The sequence below is a fragment of the Aythya marila genome (assembly GCF_965140915.1).
Source record: "Aythya marila genome assembly, chromosome: 5".
Taxonomy (NCBI): Eukaryota; Metazoa; Chordata; class Aves; order Anseriformes; family Anatidae; genus Aythya; species Aythya marila.
Window position 1 is genome coordinate 59,105,346 of NC_139046.1, and position 26,304 is coordinate 59,131,649.

General features: G+C 37.3%; 1 protein-coding gene across 3 annotated transcripts in view; it reads left to right on the top strand.

The window, feature by feature from the left end:
- The window catches only part of SYT9 (synaptotagmin 9), a 67,441-nt gene extending 42,198 nt beyond the window's left edge, over positions 1–25,243 (top strand). Inside the window, exons 4-8 of one of the 3 annotated variants that reach the window (XM_082762242.1) lie at positions 17,675–17,795; positions 18,880–19,051; positions 19,686–19,815; positions 20,423–20,579; positions 21,447–21,548. In XM_082762242.1, the coding sequence (XP_082618368.1) occupies positions 17,675–17,795; positions 18,880–19,051; positions 19,686–19,815; positions 20,423–20,530 (531 nt within the window). In that variant the 3' untranslated portion in view covers positions 20,531–20,579; positions 21,447–21,548. Of the gene's footprint in view, positions 1–17,674; positions 17,796–18,879; positions 19,052–19,685; positions 19,816–20,422; positions 20,580–21,446; positions 22,713–24,091 lie in introns of those variants that run through there. The other 2 variants (XM_082762241.1, XM_082762240.1) reach the window with 2 other exon arrangements.
- The last annotated feature ends 1,061 nt before the right edge of the window (positions 25,244–26,304 follow it).

The window sequence follows — 26,304 nt, forward strand, 5'->3', positions numbered from 1 at the left end:
AATGGTCTGAAGTCTGAAACAAAAGGCAAATATTTTGAAGAGCAATGGTCTGAGATGCAGATAGGCTGGTCCCAAGTCAGTGGTACAAGCACTGCAAATGTGGCTCTCAAGAATGGTGACAATTCAGTGCAAGTGATTTCCTAACAGCTTTTTAGCTCCACAGGCATGGCCAGAAACAGGATGAATCTTATAATAACACTGAAGCCTCAGTTAATATTTACTGGGGCTTTTGGACTAGTTTAAGGCCAAGCTGACTCAGAGAAACGTGGATATGTGTATGTACCACATGAATTTTACTGAACTTGGGAACACAGACATCAGGGTTTATCCACCAAACAAAAAAAAAAAGTAGAAATGGGACCGTTTCAGTGAAAGAATTCTGGAGAGAAAAAATAATTTTGACCTTGGTAATTTGAGAAGTCAAACTCCAGAAAAAGATATTTTGATTTTGCATTTGGAATGCCTTTCTGTTGCAATATATTCAAATATTTTGAAAGTTGAAATAGGAAAAAAACCACCCTGCTCTTTTTAAATCAAAGCAAATTTTTTCAAGTCAAGTTATATATGTCTGCTTCAAAATGGAAATAACTTTTATATATAACTGAGTTTCCATTTCCTATGAAATGGAAATCCTGGTTTCTGCACCAATTCTTCCCCAACTCCACAATGCTGCATATTCTTGAGTTCCTCTCTCCTCTTCTGCCTTCGCATTACATGTACCTCCTGCTTTCCAGCCCTATGGCTGTGGTGTGAAGAACGCTTTCCTCCATGTATTAGCTACATGCTAAAAAAGGTTAAACCCAATCCTAAATTCCTGCTTTTCTAGATTATTGCAAGAGTCTATAACCACCCATGTAGTATACATTCCCCTTTCTTCTCACCCTCCTCTGCCAATTCTTTTTATCGAGAAATCACTCTCTAAACTATACTCAGCCCTCAGTGAAACAACTCACAATAACATACATCCTGCGTACAAAAGCAAAGGCAAAATGTGATCCCGGCCAGCCAAGCCTGTCCTTCAACTATACCATGCAATTTTGTTAGTGGAAACAGCAAACAAAAACAATGCTCTAGTATTTTACAATTCATAGACAGTATTTCTTCAAGATGAGCAAAGGGCATTCGCACAGCAGTAACTCTGAAACAGCTGTATTAACTGATCTTCACTGCAACCAGCCTGCACATAATTTGAGATTAGATTGAAACCATGGCCATTTTTTTCTACAGGGTTATATAACTTTCAGCTTAAATATGTATTTAGCCAGGCAGGGAAAAAAAAAAAAATATTTCAAGCACACATTTAATTATTAAACAGTTTGGGGAACGCTTGCTTTGTCTTTTTATTTATTTATTTATTTATTTATTTATTTATTTTCCAGCAAAAGCCATGGAGAGTACTTAAATAGGTTGTAAATTCATCAAAATTTCTGCAAAATCCCACTAAGTTTAGTTTCAATATTTGGAGCCAAATTTGAAAGCATTCTTCATTTTGATCAGCACACACTGTACTTATGTGAAAAGCCTCGAGGTATACCATGAGGTATATTTATTTCTCCACCAAAAAGTATGTTTTAGGGTTGTACATCTTTCCTCTATGCACAGTCTGTTTCTCCAGTTCTTATGGAAAAACATTTTTTTCATATATATGTCAGTCTGGTATTAAGCAATAGGTGGACATGTTGTGTAACCTAGGGATTATGTGCAGCTGTGCTCCAAACTCTTACCAAGACACACAGTATGTTTGTGCAGGTTAGTGCAGAGGGGAATAACCCCTAGGAGTAATCCTGGCTCTTTGGGAAGCACCTCCAGCACTAAATTACAGAGTTGTTGGAATTTGGAGAAGGCTACACCATTTGCTAAATAACTGTTCAGGGGCTCTCTTCAGACCTCCCCACTGACTTTGTGGGGGGAAAATGTCAGAAGCTGCAGTGAGGTTTGAGCTGACTGGTGGAGCAGGTTATACTGCAGGAACACTCAACTGAAGTCTTTATCAGGAAACGAAAAAAAAAAAAAAGTAGCCCTGCACTATTACTTAAATAGACAATGTTATTAATAAAAAATGTAAGAGATATGAAGTGGCACCAGAAGAGGAACTAGCTACAGATTAAGCCTGCATATTCCCAACCATGTGTTAAAGACTTTTGGTCAGGTACCACCCACCTATAGCTTTTCTAATCTAGGAGGCTTTTAGCAGCTGATCATGTAGTCTGAAAGAAATAAAAGATGAAACAATCAGATTGGCATAAATAAGAACAGAACCTTTAAAAGATACATTTTGCTAAAATTTGCCTATATGGTCTGCAAGTATAATAGCAGTGTCATTCCAGCCTGACTGTTGCTGCAAGGCCTCACAGATGTACGACAGCTTCTCCCTCTTTGACCCTGGCCCCTCAGAGCACAAGGGCTGCTTCTGAGGCTCTGTAGAGAACCTTGCTCAGATTACTACAAAGATGCACAGCTACTTCAATTATTTCACTTTGTTAGAACAGACTACTTGACAGACAAACTACACAGGGAAAGGGGGACACAACGGCATCCTTCTTTCAGTGAGATATTTTCTGGGAGCAGAGCTAAAGAAAAAAAAGGCAAAACTGAGATACCTACATCCAAAGGAGCCTTTTTTATCAAGATTTATCAGTCCCATGGCCACTACCTTTTTCAAATTGCCGACGCTCAAACCTCAGAATCCTGCCCTGGTCCTCACAAACACTGAACGGCAATTTACAATGCCAACTCAAACACTAGAGGCAGGGATATATTAACTTCTGTAGTTAGACCTGCTGAAGACACTGGGACTTCTCACGTGGGTAAATGACGCATATCGTCGCTTGTAGTGTCTGCGCCTTCCCACGGCTCCCTGGCAGAGCATCAGAGTGAGTACTGCACATGGTGTAGTCTGGTGAAGTGGCAGGCTCAAATGAAGACGCTATGCTAATAACGTTTGTGGTAAAATGACATTTGAGATTCACATAGCTACATTTTTCTGGCACTTTGTTGTCTTGATTAAACACCTTGTTCTATTTACTCAAGAAAACAGTAGTCACAAGCTGCAGCTTACCTTAGCGAGTGTCTAATCATTTGCTACTGTCATCAGGCAGACTCAAATGAAAGCTACATACGCCATCTGGAAGAAGATTTCTGACTAGTGATGGCATCTTGCTTGTGATGGGCAGGGAAGCAGAAAACAACTGACAGCTGGAGGTTTTCACAGTTGATTATATGAACTATTGGGATAAATTCCCCACTCAGATTCTTGGGCCAAATCTGGCGTCTTAAAAATAGCATTTTATCACAACATCAGAAAACGTAACCCTGCCTGTCAGACAACCAATTGCTAGCAGCCACAGTAGACGTGGCTGAAGCCCACTATTCCTCCTACCTAACACTTCCTGTTCCATTTCCTGCAGCAAAATTCTTTGAAACGGAGCAGTGGCTAGGCAAACAGCAATACTAATATTTTCTATTCTATTTCTATGCAATATTTCTATTAATCTAAAAAGTGCTACCCAAACACTATTAAATTTAATGCAGAAGAATGAAAAAAAAATGATTTCCACACTAATTTGTACATTTATTATCAGAATTCATAGGGTTCTTTATATGTTTTATTATAAAAGCTTGCTGGGGTTTTATAAATGTATTTAAAAGCCAGCTGTGGTTTAATCAACCATTTGATCTACATTACGATAACTCTTCTGAACAACCCTAATGATAAAATAAATATGTATGTGGTATAGGGAAAGAAAGTCTGTACAAGAAGAATAGGAAGAAAACAGCTGGCACTGGTTTCAAGCCCCCTAGAGAGTTTTTACGAGCATCAGGAAGAAAAGAATCACTTTAAAATAATGAAAACCTTTCAATGTCTGTACTCCACTGAGCACAGAATCTTACAGTAAATGATAATCTAGCAATAAACTTCAGTCTCTGTTGGGATTGCAACATTCTATGCGGGTAAAAATGAGTGGTATCCAGCATGAGATCTTGACTCTACTGAAGTCAGGGAAAAAACTGCCACTAGAGCTTAAATTTCATGCATAACCTTCTTGCTACAGTTTGGAAACAGTACCTTGTAAACTGTATAAAAAGCTCCATGGAATGATGTAAATAAATCACCTGAGGTGTACCTCAAAAAATTCACTAGAACATCAGAGCAAGCAAGTTAACATCCTTTTTTTCCTCTCTGTAAAACAAATACATGACAATGTCCTGCTCAACAAAGATTTAAAACTCCACCTTCTCCTCCCCCCACATTAGATGGCTAAAGTATGAGTGAGTCACCCATCAAACCTGTTCCTGGAAGAAGCAGACAGAAATCCCTATATCAGAAATAACCTGAGTCCTATATCCACATCATCAACTTTGACTGGCTGGCAGCAGCCCTAATAAAATGAAAACAGAACAGATTATTGTTCAAGATCTCTGCAGTGAGCACCCTGAGTCATTCTTTTCAGTAGCTCAGCCGTGTTTCTCATGTACTTCTTTTCCAAATTCTACTGTTTACTCGTTATCAGCAGTCTTAGGAAAGTCATGAAAAACACTTCACTTATCAAAGAGCTTTTATTATAAAACACATAAATACTATATATTATATATTGCATAAATATTATATATTATAAAACAAATAAAAAGCATCTATTGTGATATCTATAGCCATAATATATATCTTGGTGGGGAAAACAAAACAAAAAAAGTGTGCTTGTTTTAAAAGTAGGCAAGTAGATGAAGCAATAGATGCTCACTCTCCTCACCTCCATCCAGACATTCTCTTGTTCTCACAAATCATTTATTTCAGGAAACGTTTCAGTGCTTAAGCAACACACACAAAAATTGACATTATCATTCTTTTCAGACAGTATTGCTCCAAAAGTTATGAGTCACAGTGCTCAGAGATAACTACATAAATTATTTCAAAATCATACTTCCAAAAAATTGAAGTCAGGCCCTTTTAAGGTGTCAAATAGTGTACACAAAATCATTGTTCATTCTCAAATGAACAGTTCTAAAGTGAACTCATCACTTCGGACAAGGCAATTCACAACCTTGTCTTCATTTCTAAACTATCATATTTTTTAAATTATAAACAACTAAAGGAAAAATTTGAGAAGGCACTAAAGTGACTCCAGGATACTAAGTCAGTCTCAGATTTTCTAAAAATGCAACCATCTTCCTACCCATATGGTAGTATGTACATAATAACACCAGTTATTTTGGGTATAAACATAACCATGCAGGAGCGTGGGCAACTCACCCTGACCCACGTCATGCAAATGCATGTGATGCCGTCAGGAAGGGAGTAAAACTAGCCATAGAAACAAAATCCTGTTATTTTCTAGATGATATTGTACATGTAGTGTATGCAAAGTAACACAAGTAAGAAGAAGAGTCGCTAAGAGAAGGAAGTTCTGTTGACTCACTTTTATGGACTTACAGTACTAAAGCACTTGTATCTATACTTAGTGCTCTCTTTTTATCTTGCATCTTATACTACTCTCCGTGCATGTTCACTAAAGTGGACCTAAAATTGCCAGCAGTACTTGTCTAAATATAATAGGGAGGCACGAGCACATCTGATAGAGAAGTACTACTACATAAAGAGAACTGTTATCATACTACACAATCACATTTTCACCTGCTCATGTCATAGGTACCTGAATGATACACTTGAATTCAGAATCTACATTTTCTAAAATAGATTTCTGTCTTCTTTTCCTTCCCTTTCATTTAGCTTCCTCACAGTCTTCGGCTTTAATTCAAAGCTGTTTTTCTGTACAGCTCCTAAGTAGATGTAGTGCTACATTGGTAAACTACTTAACAGCTCCCAGGTTAAAATATTCTACTTATTTGCAAGGTAGGTGAATGATACACAGCAACAGCATAAAATCTCCTTCCCCACATCTGAGTGGCTTAGTGTCAGAATGGCAATATTGCAGAATAATCTCAGAAGAAAAGAGGGTCACTTTATTTGCATGACCCTTTGGGCAGCATCAGCAGCTACAATTGAGAAACGGAGAAACGTTTCTGGCATTGCCTAAGAGAACTGGTAAAAGCAACCCCTACTTGCTTGATCACCACGGATACCATGCCATTATTTCAGGTCATTCAGGGAGGTTTGCCCTGAGAGGGTTATATACCAACAGCATATTGGCACATCATGCAGTTGGCAAATTTTACACAGCAGTCTGTTGTGAAACTGTCAGTAGTATCTCTGGGAGGAAAAAGAACAGCCTCCCTTAGAATCATAGAAAGATTTGGGTTGGAAGGGACCTTCAGGATCACCTAATTCCAACCCAACTGCCATGGGCAGGGACACCTCCCACTAGACCAGGTTGCTCAAAGCTCCATCAAGCCCTAATCTCTTATGGTTCCCTCCCACCACGAAAAAATAAAAAATAAATAAAATAATTTGACTTCTCTCCTGATTCAAATGGGAATTCTTCTTGCAGCACAGTTTGATAAATCAAGGATGGGAGCAGTTTTCCACACTTCTGAAATAATACTCTCATTAGCATTAATTTTATTGTCCTTCTTCCTTCCTCCATTATTTTACTTTCTTTTATATTTCAAAATCAGAGAGATTCTAAAGCATAGAATGAGACAATTTTGCAGCATTGAAGATTTAGGTGTTTTGTCTATTTTGACATATTTAATAAATGTGCTTTGTACAATTAACCTTACCATCCATAATTACATTCTTTTCCCATGTAACGTGCAATTACAATGAATGGCCATACAAAGACAACTAAAGCAATGTGACTGCACACCTTTTCACCCAATCCATTAGCAGAGTATTGCTAGTAGTGAAGTAGTCTCTTTACCTTGGCTGCTTCACTTTGAAATTTGCAGTGATTTTCTTTTCTTCATGACCCATTTAAATAAATTACTAAGAAGTAAATGAAACTTCTATTGAAATTGCTTTACTATTGTTAAAAGTGGGTAATTTTACAGAGAAGTGTTACTAGTAAAATACATGTTAAATTTAGTTGTGCATTCAGTTTAATGGCAGGTTATGTGGAATGCTCTCAGCTGTGTTTTTAAGCCATAGAGATCCCTTTTCATCATTTTTCTCTTACTTCCATATATTTTTGGGGATGGTGCATTACAGGTGACAGATTAACAGATTACAAGCCAACATTTTGTGTTTAGTTACACTAACAGTAACCAGAGAAAATTTCAGAGGTAACAAGATTTAAACATAAGGGATTTTTACAAAAGCTTTAAACTTTAAAACAAACAAAAAAAGCAGAACAGTTCTCAAACTGGTGGAGGGGGTGAGGGGGAAGGGGGGAGAGTGGAGCTATAACACAACAACAGAATTGTCATCTCTAGAGGACCAAATCCGTTGAAGAAATTTCAGTGGAGAGATACTTTGTGATTGGTTTTAAAATTACAAGGAAAACCACGAGAGATGCCTATTTCAAACAATAAATATCTTTCACTGAAGTGACAATGAAGAAAATGTCTGTGCAACTCTTAGAAAAAAATATGAGCAATATTCATAAAATTACACATCTTTCTCCACCTATCAAATGGCCACTAAGTTTAAAGGGAGAGAGAGAAAATTTTGAAAATTCTGCCTTAGATATACCTTATTAACTGAGGTATTACTTCTTGTATCACTTTTTAAGGAAATTAGAAACCAAAAAGGATTAGAAAGAGAAATAGAAAGGGCACATCAGGGATTTCACTGAATTTGGATTTGATTTTCAGATATCACAAGAACTTTTAAAATGATTAGATGAAGTTTGGATTAATGGCAGTACACTGATTAGTAGTTATTGTAGTTTGCAAAAGGAGTCCACTATACTCCAGTAGTCAAAATCTAGGGGTACAGCGCTTCTTCACCATCTGTTTACAATTAACAATGAACACATGCTGTTCTAGCTTCTGCATTCATTACATGAGAGCCTTGAGCAGAATAACTGCCTCCTGGCCTTCCAGGGCACATACACAGAAAAGTGCACAGCAGACCCCCATATCTGCTATACTGAAATTAAATAGATTCACTCAGCAAATGCCTAAAAGCCAACAACAGAGATCTGATTTTAAATATTATTAAAAAGAAAAAAAAAAAAAAAAAAAAAAAAAAACTTCTTAGAGAAAAGCTGTGTAATAGCAGGAATTACATGCTACTGTGACATAAAGGTTGATAGTAGCTTTCTAGTTTTCACGTACATTATGTATTTTTTGAACATTCTCTTTTTTCATATTAACTTGTTCAAAACCAAAATGGCTTGTAGAGACTTAGAACAAAAATAGATTCAGGTTTCTAAAAATGACCCTTCTTTATCACCTATTTTGAATACAATCTGTCCTAAGCCTGAGTAGAAAGGAAGTCATCAGAGAGCACCCAATGTAATCATAATGGATCCATCCATAAAACACCATAGGTGCAGACTGAAAAGGAGAGTTTTTTTTCCCCTGATACTGTGACTTTCTTTTTTCAACACTACCCACATACTTGTTTCTCTCCTCCTCAGGGTGATGTGATTAGAATTCATGATATAAGAGACGGCTGTTTTACACAACACAAGATGCTAACACTGAGAATGACATTCAGTGCTAAGGAATAGTGAGGAACTGCGAGTAGGGCCTATAGCTTTAATTTCATCTCACGTTAGCAGCATGTCCATATCAGCTCTTTTCTGCCGAACGGCTGTTCTGTGAGACTTAATTAAGACAATGTCAGGGCACGACGAGGGCCTGCAGCTCCCTGGGGCTGGGCTACTAGGAGCCATGTGCTGTGGGACTGGCCAGGAGCTGGGGGAGCCCTGGGGATGGCCAAGGCCAGGGCCTGTAGGAGGGCACCCCTATGGTGGGCCTGACTTGGTGGAGCACACTGGTGGATGGGAGCTGGACACCATCCTACAGTGTAGCTGGGCCCAAGTGGGGTCCTGGGCCACGGGCTGGGGCAGGAGGGTAGCTGCAGCCAGCAAGGCCCAATAGTGCCCTCACATCCCTGCTATACTGCATGCTTTCAGTGCCTGTACACGAACAGGTAACTGAGTGGGGCCAGAAGCTGGACCGTCGTTTGGTATTTCAGTGGAGCTGTAAGTCCATGTGAAGCCATTGTAACTCAAGATAAAATGAAAGGCTATCGCATTAGTCTGCATACAAATTTAGTTTAAATTGACATTTTCATTTTAACACATTAAGCAACAATGTTAATGGGCAAGACATTCTGGATTAAAATATTTTGATTAGTTAACTTCTTTTCAAAACCGGTTTCCTCCCTTGCAATTTTTCTTAGAGGTATTTGAAATTTTCATTAATAGTGGGATATTGAGATAATTAAACATTACTTTCAATTTATGTCAGAACAGAAGCAAAAGGTAACTGTCAAGTAATTCATGGCAGAAGTAATTTTGTGTGTTAGAATGGATTTGCTGCTTCATCTTCTTCAGGCTCATGCCTGCCTAGAGATATTGAACACTTAATATGTAATTTAGCCTCCCCCTTCTTACAACAGGCCAGGATTTAGCCTTGAAACCATGAGGGTTTATTTTCTCATCTCCTTCTGTCTGTGATCTTCAAGGGTTTTTACGTCAGTAAGGTCAGCCCACCCAGATTACCTTGTATTGTGAAATAGTTGGTGCTACAATGGTTGGTGCTACAATGGCAGTAACCTGTTTTATTATGTTTGTTGTGATGGTTTTTTTTTTGTTTTTTTTTTTTTTTTTTTTTGTTTTTTGTTTTTTGTTTTTGTTTTTTTTTTTTTGTATCTGAGTATTTCACATGAAATTGAGGTCTAATCCCAGTCAGTTACAGTATACTGAAAAAATACAGGTATTGACATGACTTATACTGACAGCTGTTCATTAAAAGCTTTGGTCCTCACTTTGGGAAACTACTGTCCATTCTTTCAGATTGCGCTGTTGGATTGTTTTGTGAAACTGCCCTCTGTGAGGCATCCCCTCTCTGTCTCACCTACCTGTCCTTCCATTTTTTACAATTGTCACCTAACATTAAAACTCTTCTGCTTCCCAATTGAAGTTCTCCCCCTAGATTTTCTTTCAAGATAGTTCTCCAAACACCCATTCCTTTAAAGAACAATTTGCATTTCATTGCTGTTCCCAAGCTTGTCAACATTTCTAAAGCATTACTGCCTTCTCTGCAGAGTCAACTCTGTACTGAAGTATTTTAGCAGTGTGAAATCATCAAACCCACCCTCAAGAGGCTTCCATTTCAAAAGACTTTTGAAGCATAATACCTAAGGCAGCAATCTATAAACACTGACAATGTGGAATATAATGAAGTGGAATGTACTGAAAGAAATAGAGGAGCAAATCTGTCCACAGCACTTCAGTTGTAAACTCACATCTTACAGGTTATGACATTTTCATCTTTAAATATTAGATTAGAAAGATGCAATGATCTTCAGCTCTCAAGTGTTCCCTATGCTTACCCACACACAGACACATCCCCCCTCCCCATAACAATCAAAATGATAAAAGATACACTGCAATTTATGGAAGAGTCAAGGCTGAGGGAGGGAAGGCAGACTTTTTGTATTATTAAATCCATACAGTACTTCATATTTTGTAGAAAGCAGGAAGTCACAGAAGAGATGCATAAAGCAATAGAAACTCAGGAAAACAAAATACTTTTCAGAGAAACAGCTTAACTTGCAAGGAGAAACTTAAACTTTGATCAGCTACATCTTTCTTTGACCAACAATGCCATCTAGGCAACCCTTCAGAAACAACTCTGTGTATACCCTCTTAACTCGCAGGGAATTTAAAAATTACTTACATTAACTTTCTAGAGAAGTTTCATTTTAGAATTCTTCATTTCTGTTTTCCCTTTGAAATCAACTTCTGACAGCCACACACACATGAACAGGACAAGTATGCCAGCTTCTCCAACCATGTCTCTACTAATTTTCATTAGTTCAATTCAGGCCATCTCCCCAGTTCATCAGTTTAGTTTGGAACAAATTAAGACATTATCTCTATCTCAATAGCTACAGGATAATTCATTAGATTCACTCCTAGGCCCAGATGCAGCACTTTAGTCTTTGGGCTATTGAATTAGAAATGTATGTAAAGGATTCAAAGCCAGTACAATCTATAGGACTTAAGCATAAATTTTAAAATAACAATGTGTATGAAATTTGTCTGTACTGAATAGAGGTTTTTAAAAGTAAATACCTTATTAAAGAATAATTTACTAACAGTCTGAAATGACTAAGAAAGAATAAATATATTCTGTAAATGCATTCAGATAACTGAAGACGATATGCAGCTGATTGGAAAGGCAATTTCAGTTAATTGTTGCCATCTAATTATAAGATATAAATTATGACAATGGAGATGTTGGGCCTTTAGAGAGATAAGTACACTGACTGCCTACAGGAGAAGGCCTCTGTCCTTGACTTCCTAAGGACACTGTGGCAAGAGCAAGTTACGAGTTATTTCCTCAGAGACATTAACTGGATTTATTCTGAACCATTAGACTTTTTCATTCAGATCCTTCAACTCCATTTACCCACACTGTAGGATATCTTGACTGACTGACACAATGCAAAGTTGTGTCTGGAGGATCCTCCTTATCACAGAATCACAGAATTTCTAGGTTGGAAGAGACCTCAAGATCATCGAGTCCAACCTCTGACCTAACACTAACAGTCCCCACTAAACCATATCCCCAAGCTCTACATCTAAACGTCTTTTGAAGACTTCCAGGGATAAATGGACTTATGTGGACTGTAGCAATCTGCCTTAAAGAAAAGTAGTCATGACACAAGGATGATGGAAACAGAAGAAAAAGACAAAAATCCATGCAAAAAGATATCCAGTCCATGAAGTGGAGACATGGAATTACTGACACCATAGTATAACTTTATCCTGTTTTATGTGTGAAATTGGAAAGACACCATGACCCTAATCCAATGTACAGTTTTGAACAATATGCAGAAGAGGAGCAAACCATAAAAGAACATTGTTATTGGTGGGTGGGGGGTAGGGAGGGGTGGAGCTCTTCTTAAATCCAAAAAAAAAAAAAAAAAAAAAAAAAAAAAGATAATGAAATACATGCTATTTGCTGGTTGCTTTACTTTTGATACTGTCTTTATTTAGAAGTTGCCAAGATGCTAGGCAAAACTATGAATAAGTTAAAGTAAGAATATCTGCACCCTGAGCTGAAAATTATAGTGGCTCTCTACCACCTAGTCTGCAGAATGGATTCCTTCTTCTTTCAGTCTCTAACAAGTACAGCACAAGGTTGTGGCCTTCAGAATTGGTCTGTCAGCCAAGGCATCTGACTAGAAGGTGCTCCAGAATATCTAGGAGAAAAGGTAGTAGAAGCTTTTTTTATGGCATCACTTTATCGTTAGTAATATAAATCCTAACAGAGAAAAAAATCAAGCTACATACTTCATAGAATCATTGAACAGCCTGGGTTGGAAAGGACCTTACAGATCATCTGGTTCCAACCTCCTGCAATGGGCAGGGATGCCACCACTAGACCAGGTTGCCCAAGGTTTCATCCAATCTGGCCTTGAACACCTCCAGGGATGGGGTATCCACAACTTCTCTGGACAACCTGTTCCAGGGCCTCACCACCCTCATAGGAAAGAATTTCCTCCTAAGAATTTCTTGATTAAGAAGCAAAGTTAAAGTTGAATTTAGCTGTCAGAGTTTTAAAAGAACACAATATATTCTTTTAGTTGACCAGCTGACTTAAGTGCTTTCTTTCCTCCTTATAAGGTTGTCGTTGTTGTTATTTACATTCTTGAGCTCATGATACTTTCCATTGTATAAGTTATGCAAGAATCACACAGGTTCAGCATTTTTATCAATGTATGCATAGTAACAAATGCTGTGACACAGACAATCTCATGGAGAGAATACTAGGAATTCAAAGGTGCCCTTTCTTATTTTGCCTTTTTGTTCATCCCCTCAGACTAGCTTCTATACACGCTTTGTACAGTTGCATACACATACAAGTGAATAACCAACCTTTGACTTGACATAAACATTATATTATGTAGCCAAAGCAGTATAAAATCCAGAGTGAGTTACATTCAAACATTTTCGCTTTCTTATAGATTCCTTCACTGCAGTAGAATCAAGTTTCAGAATTGTTTTTTGATGTTTTTCTCTAGAAAGTGAAATCAGGTTCATTTTTGCATTCATAGTTCTCAAAACTTTTTTACTTAATTGCATTCATTTTTTTCTAAGAAAAGCCTGAATAAAAGAAAGACAACGAAATGCAAAAAAATGTAATCACACTGAAAAAATAATACAATTTGCAAATTAACTTGAAACATCAAATATAGTCTGACATTGATGTATTGAAAGAATAATTGTGTAAGATAGACCATTCCCATTTTCCTCAAACTTTACTTAATCATATCTCTGTATATATAATTTGATTGAGCCATTAATAAATGCCCACTTGACTAGAGTTCATTTCTTTGATTTAAGATGTCATGAAAACAGAATTTTCCAGTTATATCTGTTCTAGTCATCTTAAAATGTGAATCCTTTTGTAATGAGAAGGCAGCTGGCACTCTTCTATTCATGTGCAAATCCAATTAATATCAAACATTTCTAAAGAGTTTTTCCTCAATACATGTTTCTCATACATATAACTCAAAATAATTCTATGAAGAAATAATTGAAAAATTAGAGCTAACTTTGTAAGTTCATCATGTTTGACACCTTACATAATTTACAATCATTCCTAAACAAATCTGAGTCTCAAGTGTTTTCTAGTGTGGTTTTTGCATAAAACTTGTGTCATGGACACGTGCCTGAACTGAATTAATATTTTATATCACTCAAATCTGAACCCAGACTTCTCAACACAGATGATAGATTTAATAAATTTATATCCCCAAAAGCAGATAGCTCTTCTTAAAGTATTTTTTAATTAATTTAGACATAACACATATGCCTAGTACACTTAAATTGTCCTTGTCTTATCAGGGTGAACCACCTCTAAAGTGAATCCATGCAAAATTCAAACCCCTGCGTTATTGAAGATTAGAAGAATGTACAGAAAATTTTGCCTTGTAGTACAGAAGTGCAATTCCAGTAAAAATTATGAAATAACAAGGAAGGTTGTTTTTTTGTTGTTTGGTTGTTTAGTATAATGCTCTTTTGCTAGCAGGAAGAAAAAAATAAACAGATAATTTAATTATAGCGGTAATAAATCCTTTCCGTGTTTTAGAAGTTTAAACTGATATCATCTCATTTCACAAAACCTCCAGTGTTTTTTTTTCCTCATTTCCAGTGACCAGTATAACTGCTAAAGGAAGTAGTATGCGAGCTTACAATTGTCTGAGTTGTACAGCTGACAGAGCAATAAAACTCTAAAATCTCTAAAATAGCTAGTGTCTTGAAAAATTATTTTAACAGCTAGCAACTTTAAAAGAAAAAAGCAAGGTCATAACTGCCTGCCAAGTGCTCCCCTTAATGGTTAAGTTGATGAGATGCATAAAACTACATCTGAGCACATCATAATCCCTAATTAGTATTATTTTATTTTTGCAACATAACAGGGAAAAAAAAAAAAAAAAAGTAGTAGCTGTCTTTTTATACACGGGGAGCTGAGGAACCTGGTATAATTGAGGCACATACTTTAATTAAAGTGGCACAGTGTGGCACTGCATGATAGCAGACCTACCACAGATTGTCTGCTTCAAAAATCAAGACACAAGTTTCTGAAGACACAGGTATAAAAACTTATAGTTGTCTAACTCAAGGACCGCATGTCCTCTAAGCCAGAAACAAATGGAGAACTTATGGCCTATGATTCGTCTTTCTTCCTTCCATGCCTTGCTGTCCATTTTTGGATTCCTATTCTCTGTACCCAAACATATTTATGAGAAAGGATGAGTCATTCACAAGAGAAATCTGATGACAAAAATCATCCCCATTTGTCAGAAACTCCTTTTCTATCAGGCAACTTACAGGTTTCACTAAGAAGGTTTGATGACCTGAGCTTCTTGACACTGCCTCCAAGGAATCATAAGTGAAGCCATTAAGGGTCCATTGTCACAGTTCTCTTTAGGATTAAACATCCTCCTGTTTAACAGGATGAGTTACACTCAGCTAAAGACTAGCACAGAGCTGCTGACACAGTACTAGGGAGTGATTTATCCTGTAAGCTAATTGCTAACAATTAGTAATTTCAGAAGAAGGCACTGAAAATAATTTTAATAATATGATTATTATTTTAAGTTACCAAGTGGAGCACTACAGTTGAGCACAGAATGACTCTGCCATAGTTGACAATTTCTAAATATTCCAATATCTCGGTTGAAACAACAGATGCCTTACAGTTTATTTGTTTTGTTTTATTTTTATGATGGAAGAAAGCTAAGTAATTCAACAATGCTATCTTCTCCTAAAATTTTGTGACCAATTCCTGAAAAATAACCTCTCAATCAAAATCTGCCAGACTGACAAATTCCCCAAAATGCCAAAAGATAACTTCTCTTAATTGCTTGGAGTGGCTTATGAAATTCTGTTCCCCCTCAGAGTTGCTTGGTTAGCAAGAAAGAATTCTACAGTATGATTCTATAAATCTTAGATTCTATGAATCTAAGCATCTTAGAGATGCGGAATTAAAATTCTGGAAGTTTTTCTTCTTCACGGTGGGGAAAAATTCTTTCCCCTACAAATGTCTTCCTGTAAAGTTAAGTGCAGATGTTAGCCAAGAGAAATTTCTCCTGGATATTCTGACACCGCTTTGTAAGCCTGTAGGACTTAAGAGCATCACCTTCTCCAACAGCACTTAGATCCTCCCACAAAGCAAGTCAGTGGCACAGTGTTGCAGCAGGTCTGCTTCCAAGTACAATCCACCAAGAGACTCTAAAGAGGGTGAGTCATATCAGCTATCCTGATATTGTCACAGCCTTTATCAGCTTTACAAACACCACAAAACACTGATCTTTAGAACGGAAGAGATGACAGTGGACAAAGTTAAGTCAGGGTTAAAAGCTAGTTATTACTGACAAAGGGCCCACATTATCAGCATTTTCCTTCTTTGACAGCAGCTCTCTTCAATAGCAGCAGAAGGAAAGGACCCATTTCTGCCTGAATGCACATATTTTCTGAAATCCCTTCTGACATACATTTTTCTGCAACAATGACCACAACTCTTTGTCTTGCACAGCTTCCCTGTTAACTCAAAGCTACATACAGTGACCTCATAGGCTCTGGGCATCAGTCTGCACAGCAGCTAGCTCAGACATGATTTGTTAGGAGCCCTTTCAAGGTATTTTCACTTGCCTTTCATGTCCTCCACCACCCTTTGTTGGAGAGAGCGAAACTGGAAAGGGGAGATGGGGAAGGGTACATGCACATGTATGTGCAGGATAGAAGCTATTACAAACAGCTCCTGAAGACTTATCAACAGATTCTTTGATCTTTACACAAATCAAAAGGCATCCCTTGATCCATACTTAAAGAGCACTTAGCTTACATGATCTCTAGTCAAGTAAGGGAGAGCTTAGCAGTAGCACCATGAGATAAGGGAGGCAGTCAAGGTAGAAGAATATCCCTCTTCTGATGGTCATTTCCTCTGTCAAGTTCTACATTCAAAAAATGAAGGACTGTCTATCTAAAAGTGCCTAAAAACAGGACAAGGGCCCCAAATTTATGTATATACATTTAAAACCACCATCTTTTCCATCCGACTATTTTCTATTAGGCTTTGCTACAGTACTGAGTTTCACAGGAAAATTAGAAGACAAATACTTTCAGTGAATCAGAAAGTTCATTTGAGGTGAAATTCACAAAACAAATATAAGGATTACAAAAACTGACTTTTTCACAACCTGCTGTCCTCAGTGGGATGCTTCTTCCACTCATTCTCAGAAAATATTTGTTGGAAGCAATCTGTCATCTTCTTCCCACTAGCAAATTTCTCAGTGGGATACATAGGAGAACTCCATTCATACCCCATGTCTCCTACTTTAGACAAGAAACTTCTTGCAAGACAAGAGGTTCTTTCTCATCAACTTTTTCTGAAGCTTTTTTTATTATTATTATTTTTTATTTATTTGTATTTATTTCCTGGAGAGATTTATTTATTTATTTTAGCAGAGACTGTATCCCAGGCCTCCCTATTCCCAAGGGCTTGCCTCTAGACTCAGTATCTGTTTAACCCTAACAAATGCCAGGTATTCTGAAGTAGAACTCCTGTGTCAGTGTGTGAGCATAAAACCTAGAACATAGTTTTGAATTTACTTTCTTCACTCAAGAATGAAATATTGGGTTACAGGAACTAGGTCTATGAAACTACGGAAAACTTTACTCTGCCCAAGCAATGTTCATTCTGTGAACCTCACTATGGGCATCCTTCTGCGGACCAGAAGGAAAGGCACAGAGATCTGCTGCAACTTGACAACGTTACACACTTCAAAACACAAAACAGAACAAACACATTCCAATGCCTCACTCACACTATACCTCATTACTTAAATGCATTTCATCTCCAAGGACTGAGTACTAAAAACTGTAACCACATTTAAACTTCACAGCTTTGATGGTCTAGCAACAAATGTAGTGACATGAATCTTGTATGCAAAGGTTTCAGAATGAGAATTCAGCTTCTGCTTGCAGAAATGTAGATTCTCAAAGGTTTATTTTACCCTTAGCTCTTGTTATGGTTAGGAAATAAATTGTTATTATTGCTTCACATTGTCTCTCTTTCCTTGGAACAGGATAACGTCGATCTTGGTGACCTGATGTTTTCACTCTGCTACCTTCCAACAGCTGGTAGACTAACTATTACAATAATAAAGGCAAGAAATTTAAAGGCAATGGATATCACAGGAGCATCAGGTAGGAATGTATTTAATGGTCAAGGTGGATTTCTGTCCCCTATTCCTGCTGAGTCACAAAACTCCAGCACCGTCAAATTTTTATTTTTTTTTTTAAAGAGAGGTTCTTACACTGCAAGCTCTTGAGTCACTTGAGTACAGAAGTTTCTGAGAAGTAAACAATATATTTTAGCTCATTCTGTTTTAACCAACAGTTTAAAATATTCTGCTCTCAAAAAGAGAGCAACATTATTATTTCTAAAGCCACTATGATTCAAAACAGGATTAGCTGGCCAAACTATGTTCCTAACATCGGGAACTGTGTTGTACAGAAGACTATTTGTTATGACACAGAGACAGACTGACCACTGACAGTCTCCAAGAGCCACTGAGCCAATTCTGCTGCTCTTGACATATGGACAAAACAGTGATCATCACAGCCTTTTATCAACAACAGCTGCAAAATTTGCTAATGAAAACGAGGAACTAATTCAGATAAGAGTTCATAGACTTATTTGCCATGCTAGCAGTTGCAGGGCTTTCAGAAAGGAGCTACAAGGAAATAGGTTGTTGGTTTTTTGTTTGTTTGTTTTGTTTTGTTTTTGTTTTAACTGCATTCAGGAATTCCCAAATAATTATAATTCTCTGGAGGAACATAATCCACTAAGTTTTACACTTTGAATTATATTAAACCATACATCAGTAAATCCTACTGTGTACAATACTATCGTCTTCTGTCTGTCCTACAAATCTGCAGAAGTAATAATTATGCTGTTATAAGTACACTGATACATAGGCTGTTGTATAAAAGAGTCTTGTGTAATATAGTTCAGCAGATATTTTAATACCCCTTTAGAGGCCAGTACACAAAAAAAAGAACTTCTTGAACCTGAATTGTTCGTTATAGGCATTCAACAATATAAAGCTTTCCAATGTCCATTACCTCCCAGTCATTCCATGGTAATAAAGAAGCTCAAATTCCAGTCAGGTACAGGTAACTAATTCTGCAAGCAGGTATGGGCAAAGAGACTGCTCCCTTTACTTTCCATTTATGTTTACTTCAATACAACAAAAGAAAACCAACATTATTCTTGTGATTCACACAGATCCCTACGTGAAGGTTTCTTTAATGTGTGAAGGAAGGCGACTAAAGAAAAGAAAAACTTCCACCAAGAGGAATACCCTTAATCCCGTTTACAATGAAGCCATAGTCTTTGACGTCCCTCCAGAAAACATTGACCAAATTAACTTGTCGATAGCTGTTATGGATTATGACCGGTGAGATACCTGTACCTGTAAAATAACATTATCTATTGGCTCAAAACCTCTCATTGTAGATCTGCATCCAGAAACAAAGTCATTATTTTTCTCCCAATATATGAGAAATTAAATAATTTGTCATATTGAGTTTGGTAGAAGACTAAAATATATCATATTGTCAGGCAGAATTTCCTTTATCAATTTTAAAATACAGATTTCTATCCATAACCAACATAACTAAGCTGCGTATGCTTAGCAGAACTGAAATAACTGAACATACAATCAGACAGTCCACACACCAATTTTCCATTTGTGAACAATTACACTAACTCCTTAGACACACACCTCCATTTCTAAAATTGTGGCTTAGTTTTGTATTTGCAACTAATTACAGAGCACAATCAAAGAATTTTGTACACTTCTTATACAAAAATGAAATAAATGCATACAGATGCACAGTTTATGCTACAATGGGGAAGGCATTAAATTATTTTGATTGCAAAGAGCCAACCCATGTATTTTATAGTTCATTATATTTTGGGGCTAGAATTAATTCTAAAAACCCATTATTAATGTCTCTAATGAAATATGGAAATGATATGATTCTAAAGGTAAAATTTTAAGAAAAACATATTATGGAACATTTTCACAGTGTAGGTCACAATGAGGTCATTGGAGTATGCCAAGTAGGCAACGATGCAGAAAGTCTAGGTCGTGACCACTGGAATGAAATGCTCTCATACCCACGGAAACCCATCGCTCACTGGCATCCTCTCGCAGAGGTAAGACTTATTTCTTGCTTCCCCATTACTATAATGTTAAATTCTTCCATAAGGCATCAGAAGTTGGATAAAATTTTACAAACAAAACTAAGATCCACATGTGTACTCTTAAATCCTAGAAAAGGGCTTAGAAACACCAATATTAGTAACAAAGTCTGCTCCTTTAATTACTTTCCACTCCTGTGAAACTGAATTTTCTAATATATACATGAATACCACAAACATTATACACTAGATAAAGGGTTCCATTTTGGTTTTGGTGGTGGTGGTGGTTTTTGTTGTTGTTTTGGTTTGGTTTTGTTCATTTGTTTTACTTAGGATCTTGGGTAACTTTCACTGATAATTGATACAAAGAAATAGACCTCTTTAAAGGAATAGCCAAGACCTACTGTTTTTCTATATAAAAATCTAATCTGACTTCTTCTCTTGTAAGACTATATCACCTATGCCACTAGAAAATCTCAAGGGATGTCTAACTGCCCTGAAAAAAATATGTTTAAGTGTCTCTCAAGATCTGAGACGTTAATAAGAAGCCACGCAATCAGAAAAACTTTTAAGGTTCCTATTTTTTTGTTTTGTTTTGTTTTGTTTTGTTTTTTGTCTTTAGGGCCCTATTCAGCAGAAATGTTATGCAGGTCTTCTGCGCTTGGATGACTGCCGAAGAGGCTTCCTCACCCTTTTAACCTATTCAGCAGAAATTTGGCATTCCTGTTGAACTCTTTCTTAGCCATATCCTCAGGGGCTATTCCACAGAGTCCAGTGGGGTAAAGATGTCCTTTTAATCCCTCTGTCTAATCCTCTCCCCTCCCAATACAGGGAATGCTAATCCTGATTCATGAGACACAAAAATTCAATGATCTGACTAAATTGCTTCTTAAGTGTTCCCATGGTTTATTTTTAATAATAACTTTTATTTGTTCATAATATAATAAATATTTTAATAATTTTTAATTTTTCAACCCTATGTGGTTGAAAATAATGGTCAGGCAACAGGAAGATGTAACAAAATGGCAAAAATACCACAGCATTACCAGGTCTCCATAAGCAATTACTGGTGCCTGAGGACCACAGCAGTGCACTTGCAGCAGGGCGACCTTTGAACACTCACAAGCTCTGTTGCAGCAGGAATGCACTATGCCTTTTCAGAGCACAGGTGGTGCCAACAGACAAGTCTGTTGTAGAGGATTATCAAGCAAAGCGGGGAAGTTCTGCCCTTATTTCTATGCCCAAAATGAGAAGTTACCTACTGGCTGAAATGCCACACTAGAAACGCCCAACTGGGCATATGAGAGTTGGATTTAGAAAACACATCACTGAGCTCTCAACTCTAGCCAAACGGTGATAGGGACCGCTTGAGAGAGCATGCGAGAAATATTGCAACAATTACTATCTCCTAGAGCAGGAGAAGTGTCTCTTAGCAGCAGTTGGCTACTTCCTTGTATCCAACCTGTCTTCCCTCTTCAATAAATTTTATTGCAGCCAGAGCCCACAATTAGGTTTTGACAGCTCTTCCCTTTTCACAGGCATCCTGTTCTTTTCATACATGCCTGGCTAACTTCTCTAGATTTCATTACTGTGGATTGATTTTCATGTCACTAAGCTAAACAGAGACACTTTTTTTTCCTTCCCAGGAATCAAGTGGGGGAGGGTGTCCAGCGCATCCCGGCTGTGCAGAGAAATATATACACAGCATATCATTTTGGTTCCTGAATCAGGATTAGACTCAGCGAGAGCTTCTGGAACCTCTGTGGCCACAGCCATAGGACCCTGAAAATTTGCTGAATAGGACCCTCAGTCTTCTACTGTGTGAAGAGCTATTGGTTTCAAGTAGTGCAATGTTATCCACTTGTAGCATTAGGTCTCCAGCCAACACTGTTGCTACTGATAGATTATTTGTATGGTCATAAGCATTACCCAAATTCTATCATAAGTTCTGTTCATTAGAATAACCCAGATTTTACAGCTAACATGATAACAATGAAAAGCGATAGATACTGGACTGGAACCAGCAACAGAAGTGGTTCTTGTATAAAAAAAAAAAAAAAAAAAGAAAAAGAAAGAAAGTGCTGTAGTGTAAATTGATAGCTTTGGAAGTCTTTTTTTTCTTTTTTCTTTTTTCTTTTGATTTTCTTTTTTTTTTTTTTTTTTTCCCCAGAACAATTGTTATCAGACATTTATTTTCTGATGAAAGGTTGTATCCCCACTGTCAGTTGGTGCCTCCTTTCACCTTACATGAAAGTAAGGTTATTAGAGTCCTTTGCAGAAATCCTTCAAATCCGAAAACTTGAAATAAGTTCATGCCATACTATGAAGAACACTCCTGGAAAACTCAACAATTATTCAAAGACTGCCCAAGGAACATTTCAGAATGGTAACTGGGCATGTCCAGAAGAACAAAGAAATACAGCTATAAAATAGCCCTAGCAAAACCATTTCACTACACTATCAACTAAAGCCTTATGTCAGCAGACCAGTGATATAAATACAATGCTTATAACTGTTCATGCATGATCCTCACTTCAGGCAAAATTCTGCACTCTCTGCTCAGGCACATCTCCCAGGAGCCAATGTGAGGAGATACGCATGAGCAAAGAGGAGGACCTTTTCCTTTGGAGTGGCGTTCTTTGATTTCCTGGGCAACTCATTATACATGCATCCCTACCTGGGATGCAAAACAGGCAGCTGCATGCTGTCCCACTGCAATTGCTATTACCAGGGCAATGTAAAGAACAATAGCTTCTGTAAAAAGGAAAACACCTATGCAGCTAGCTCGTTTTGTCTTCATGTAACAGGGTAAAAGCCTTTCTAAGATTTGTCTCTAGCGACTGAAAAGGGCATAAAAAGAAAAGTAATATCATTATAATGGCTAATATTTTAGATTTTATTACCATACTCAGTTCATTAATGCTCAAGGGGCTGGCATCAGGAGAATGATTTTGAAAACAGTTCTATTACAAAGAAGATATCTCTATGTTCCAGAAGCATTTCAAGTAGAATCAAACACACCTCAAAGGCTTAGAGATGAGGGAAAAAATATATATATTTTAAAATCCTCCTAACTCTTGTTCTCTGACTCATGATTTACAAACTGTTACCCAGGCTATGGCATTACTGTGTTCTTTATAAAAACACCTGCCTCTTCATAGAAGTGCAGAAGCGGAGCAGTAGTTGTTTTCTACACCTGGATGCTTTACTCTTCACTTTTATACTCCAGTTAATTGATGCTATTCCCTAGAACTCAAACATTCCCAGGGTATCATTCTTGTGGGCTGGTACTAAAATGTGAAGACAGCAGCAGCGTACAATAATGCAACAGTGCATTGAAGTAACAGAGTGTTTACTGCTAGAAAGCCAGCTGGAAACCAAGAGATAATTGTGATCCCAATACTGTTCACACATGCTTTTCTGAACTATGATTCCCAAAGGTGAATTAGTAGAAGGGCGCAAACAAATAATTCCAAACCTCCAACCCTCATTTGTTTTCTTATTTTCCATGAATGAATGATTATGCTGTATCACAAGTACAGTAAGAGTAAAATAGAAATAAATCCCTTAGAAATACATCTCAGCAAGATTTTAATCCCTCTTCACTCATTAAAAAATGTGCTATTCAACTGTTAATTTTAGTTTTCCATAACAAGCCACAATTTCAGGTATTATTAAAAAATAGAATGAAAAAAGTCAGTGAGAAAACCTTCCAAGATACTGACACTGAGGCAGATTATAATGGGAAGTTGTGTGAAATTCCCCTGCTAAAGTACTCACAAGCACAATCCTTCTGCTGTTGAGCGCTGCAATTTCTTTATTTTCACTGAATTCACAAGACATCAAAAGCATCACTGTTCTTTTGCCTCATTTTCCCCTGTAAATAACCCTGGCAGTGCACCAACATGCGTACATCGCAACCTGTGGCAGGGAGTGGCAGAACAGAAAGCAAGTATGGTAGGAAAAAAAAAAAAAAAAGAAAGAAAAAAAAAAAAATGAAGACTGCTCATTTGGTCTGAAGTGAGACAACAGACCAGAATAAAATTAAGGTTACTTTAGTCCACCCATCTCGGTTTGAGGGCATAGTTGCGATTTTTTTTTTTTTTTAAACATCAACCATTATGAATGGTTATATCAACACTGAGCACCTGAAGTCAGAAGTACAAAAGATATATTTAGAGTTTTAGAATTTGGCAATGTTAGAGCACTGAGGGGGCCTATTTGCCATTACAAATAAAGAATAAAATTTAAATTTTAAAAAATGCTACAAACTCTCTTTATTCTCTTCTAGCTTAAAAGCAACAAACGATAAAGGGAAAGGGAGAAAGAGGACTGGAAATTCAATTGAAGAGTCTGTTTGACCCAGTTAGAAATCTACCAAATTAAATTACACTTAATGCATTTTGAGTTCATTTGAACAGAAAGAAGAAAAAAACATACTAGGTAACTCAGCCTGAATTGTCATCAATAAAATGTTTTCTTCCCTTTAGAACAGTGCGTTGTCAATTACATCTCAGTGTCAAGCAAGAAAACAATGGCTTTCTTATCTAAAAGGGAAAAAAGCATGTAGAGAAAGCAATCTACAACTTTGTAGAATTTAATAGAAACCCTCTGTGCTGGGGAAAATCGGAGCAGGACAGACTCTGTAACAACCTCACTTTGATTCTTGCTGTATTTACTGCAAGGCCTTGCTTGCAACCAATATTCTGTTTGGAACAGCCTTATGATACATGAACCAAGCTGTGCAAGGTGTGAGGGCACTGCACATTCAGGGCTGAGCTGCATTTAGAGTTAGTATCTGACACAGTGGGTTGGGCAAGGAACTACAGCTGGGAAAACTCCAGGGTCCTGCGGTTCTCTGAAAAGACTTCCACCTCCTTGAAGGCCCGAAAAATGCACTGATCCAGAGGGCAGAGACAGACGCTATTCATGAAAGGTATCGTCAGGACAAACTCAACTGCTGACTGAACACTGCACACATGGCACAGAAGGGAAGATGACGTGAGAACTTGTAAGCATCTGGGTTGTTTGATTATTTTGTGTGGGTTTTTTAGTTTGTCCTTCCTTTTCTCAGATGTAGACACTGTAAAACTGAAATGTTTTACGTCGTTGCATGCTGGCCAAATGTCATTTTTAATACCCCTTGCAAAGATGCACAAAGAGAGCTGTGTTGTTTTGGTATACTTTTATTTTCAATAACACATGAACATTGTGCTATTCTTTATTATTTCTTGTTCAGTAAATAGTCCTGGTATCTCTATGTTTCATGTCTAATTTTGGAGAGTAGAGCCATACCTGTATCAAGGCTCTCTCAACTAGGTGGGCATTTTGTTTCAGTAGAAATAATGCATGATTCCTTTCACAGTGATGGTTTGAGGGAAAAAAACAATCTTAATTTTATAATATGTATTACAATCTTCTAAACACAAGTAAAAATGTACTGTGATTTATTTATATAAATCTAGTCGGAACAAGTAATTTTGATCTTAATAAAAACTCTGTAAGAAATTGTGCAATTGTAATTTACTACTATTTTGTATTTAATAAATTAATGTTTAATTCACTATTCAGAAACACACAGCAAACACTTCGTAAGTGTTTTAACTCAACTTTTTTTCCAAAGTCATTTTGTTTCCATAAGTAAATGAGACCAGAAGGACAAAGCTGTTAACACAATTGTTATTTTACAGCACTCAAACAAGATCTGGAGTTTTGAATATGGAACCCTCCTCCTGTTTAGTCCCATGGACACAATCATCATTGGAGAAACATTTTTAGAGATATCAAATATGATTTTTATATTTAATATCAAAAAAGAAAAAATCAAGAAGCTACAGAAGTACTTCTACCAATTTATAGTGTTGTAAATTAGCAAAATTAGTATTTAACATGGCAGGTTATCAAAGTTAGCATTTCTCCTGTCAATACCTGACATGTAGCTTAGGGAAATCCCCAGGCGACCACTGGCAGAGCCCAGAAAGAAAGGGAAAAGAGAGCACAGCTATATCTGTGGTATGACCATACAACTGCACCTAAAAAGGCTATATTCTTGTTTTATTTCATGCCAGCCGGAACTCCATATCCATCAGCAAGGCTTCTACATGTGCATGTCATCTACTTCAGTGTGAGTTTCTCTGTTTCTTTAGGGATAAGATTGGTCTCTCCTCATTTGGAACATCTAGCCTACTTGCATGTACTGCATTAATATGGGGTCACTGACATAAACTGTGGCCACAGAATTTCATGCAACTGGAATCTAATTCAGCTCAGTTCTCCTCTTGGGACTATTTGACAACACAGACGGATGACAAAGACACGCAAAGAGTCCTGTAGTTTGGAAGTTACTATTACCCTTACAAGGGGCAGCACCTGCAGGCCCTCGGTAGCCTCTTGTTCTTCTGCATTCCATACAGGCGCATGGGCAGGAAATCAGTGCTCCAGAGAGCTGGCTTGGTAAGATCACGGGTGAGATGGAAAATTGACTAAGGACACCTGTATAGAAAT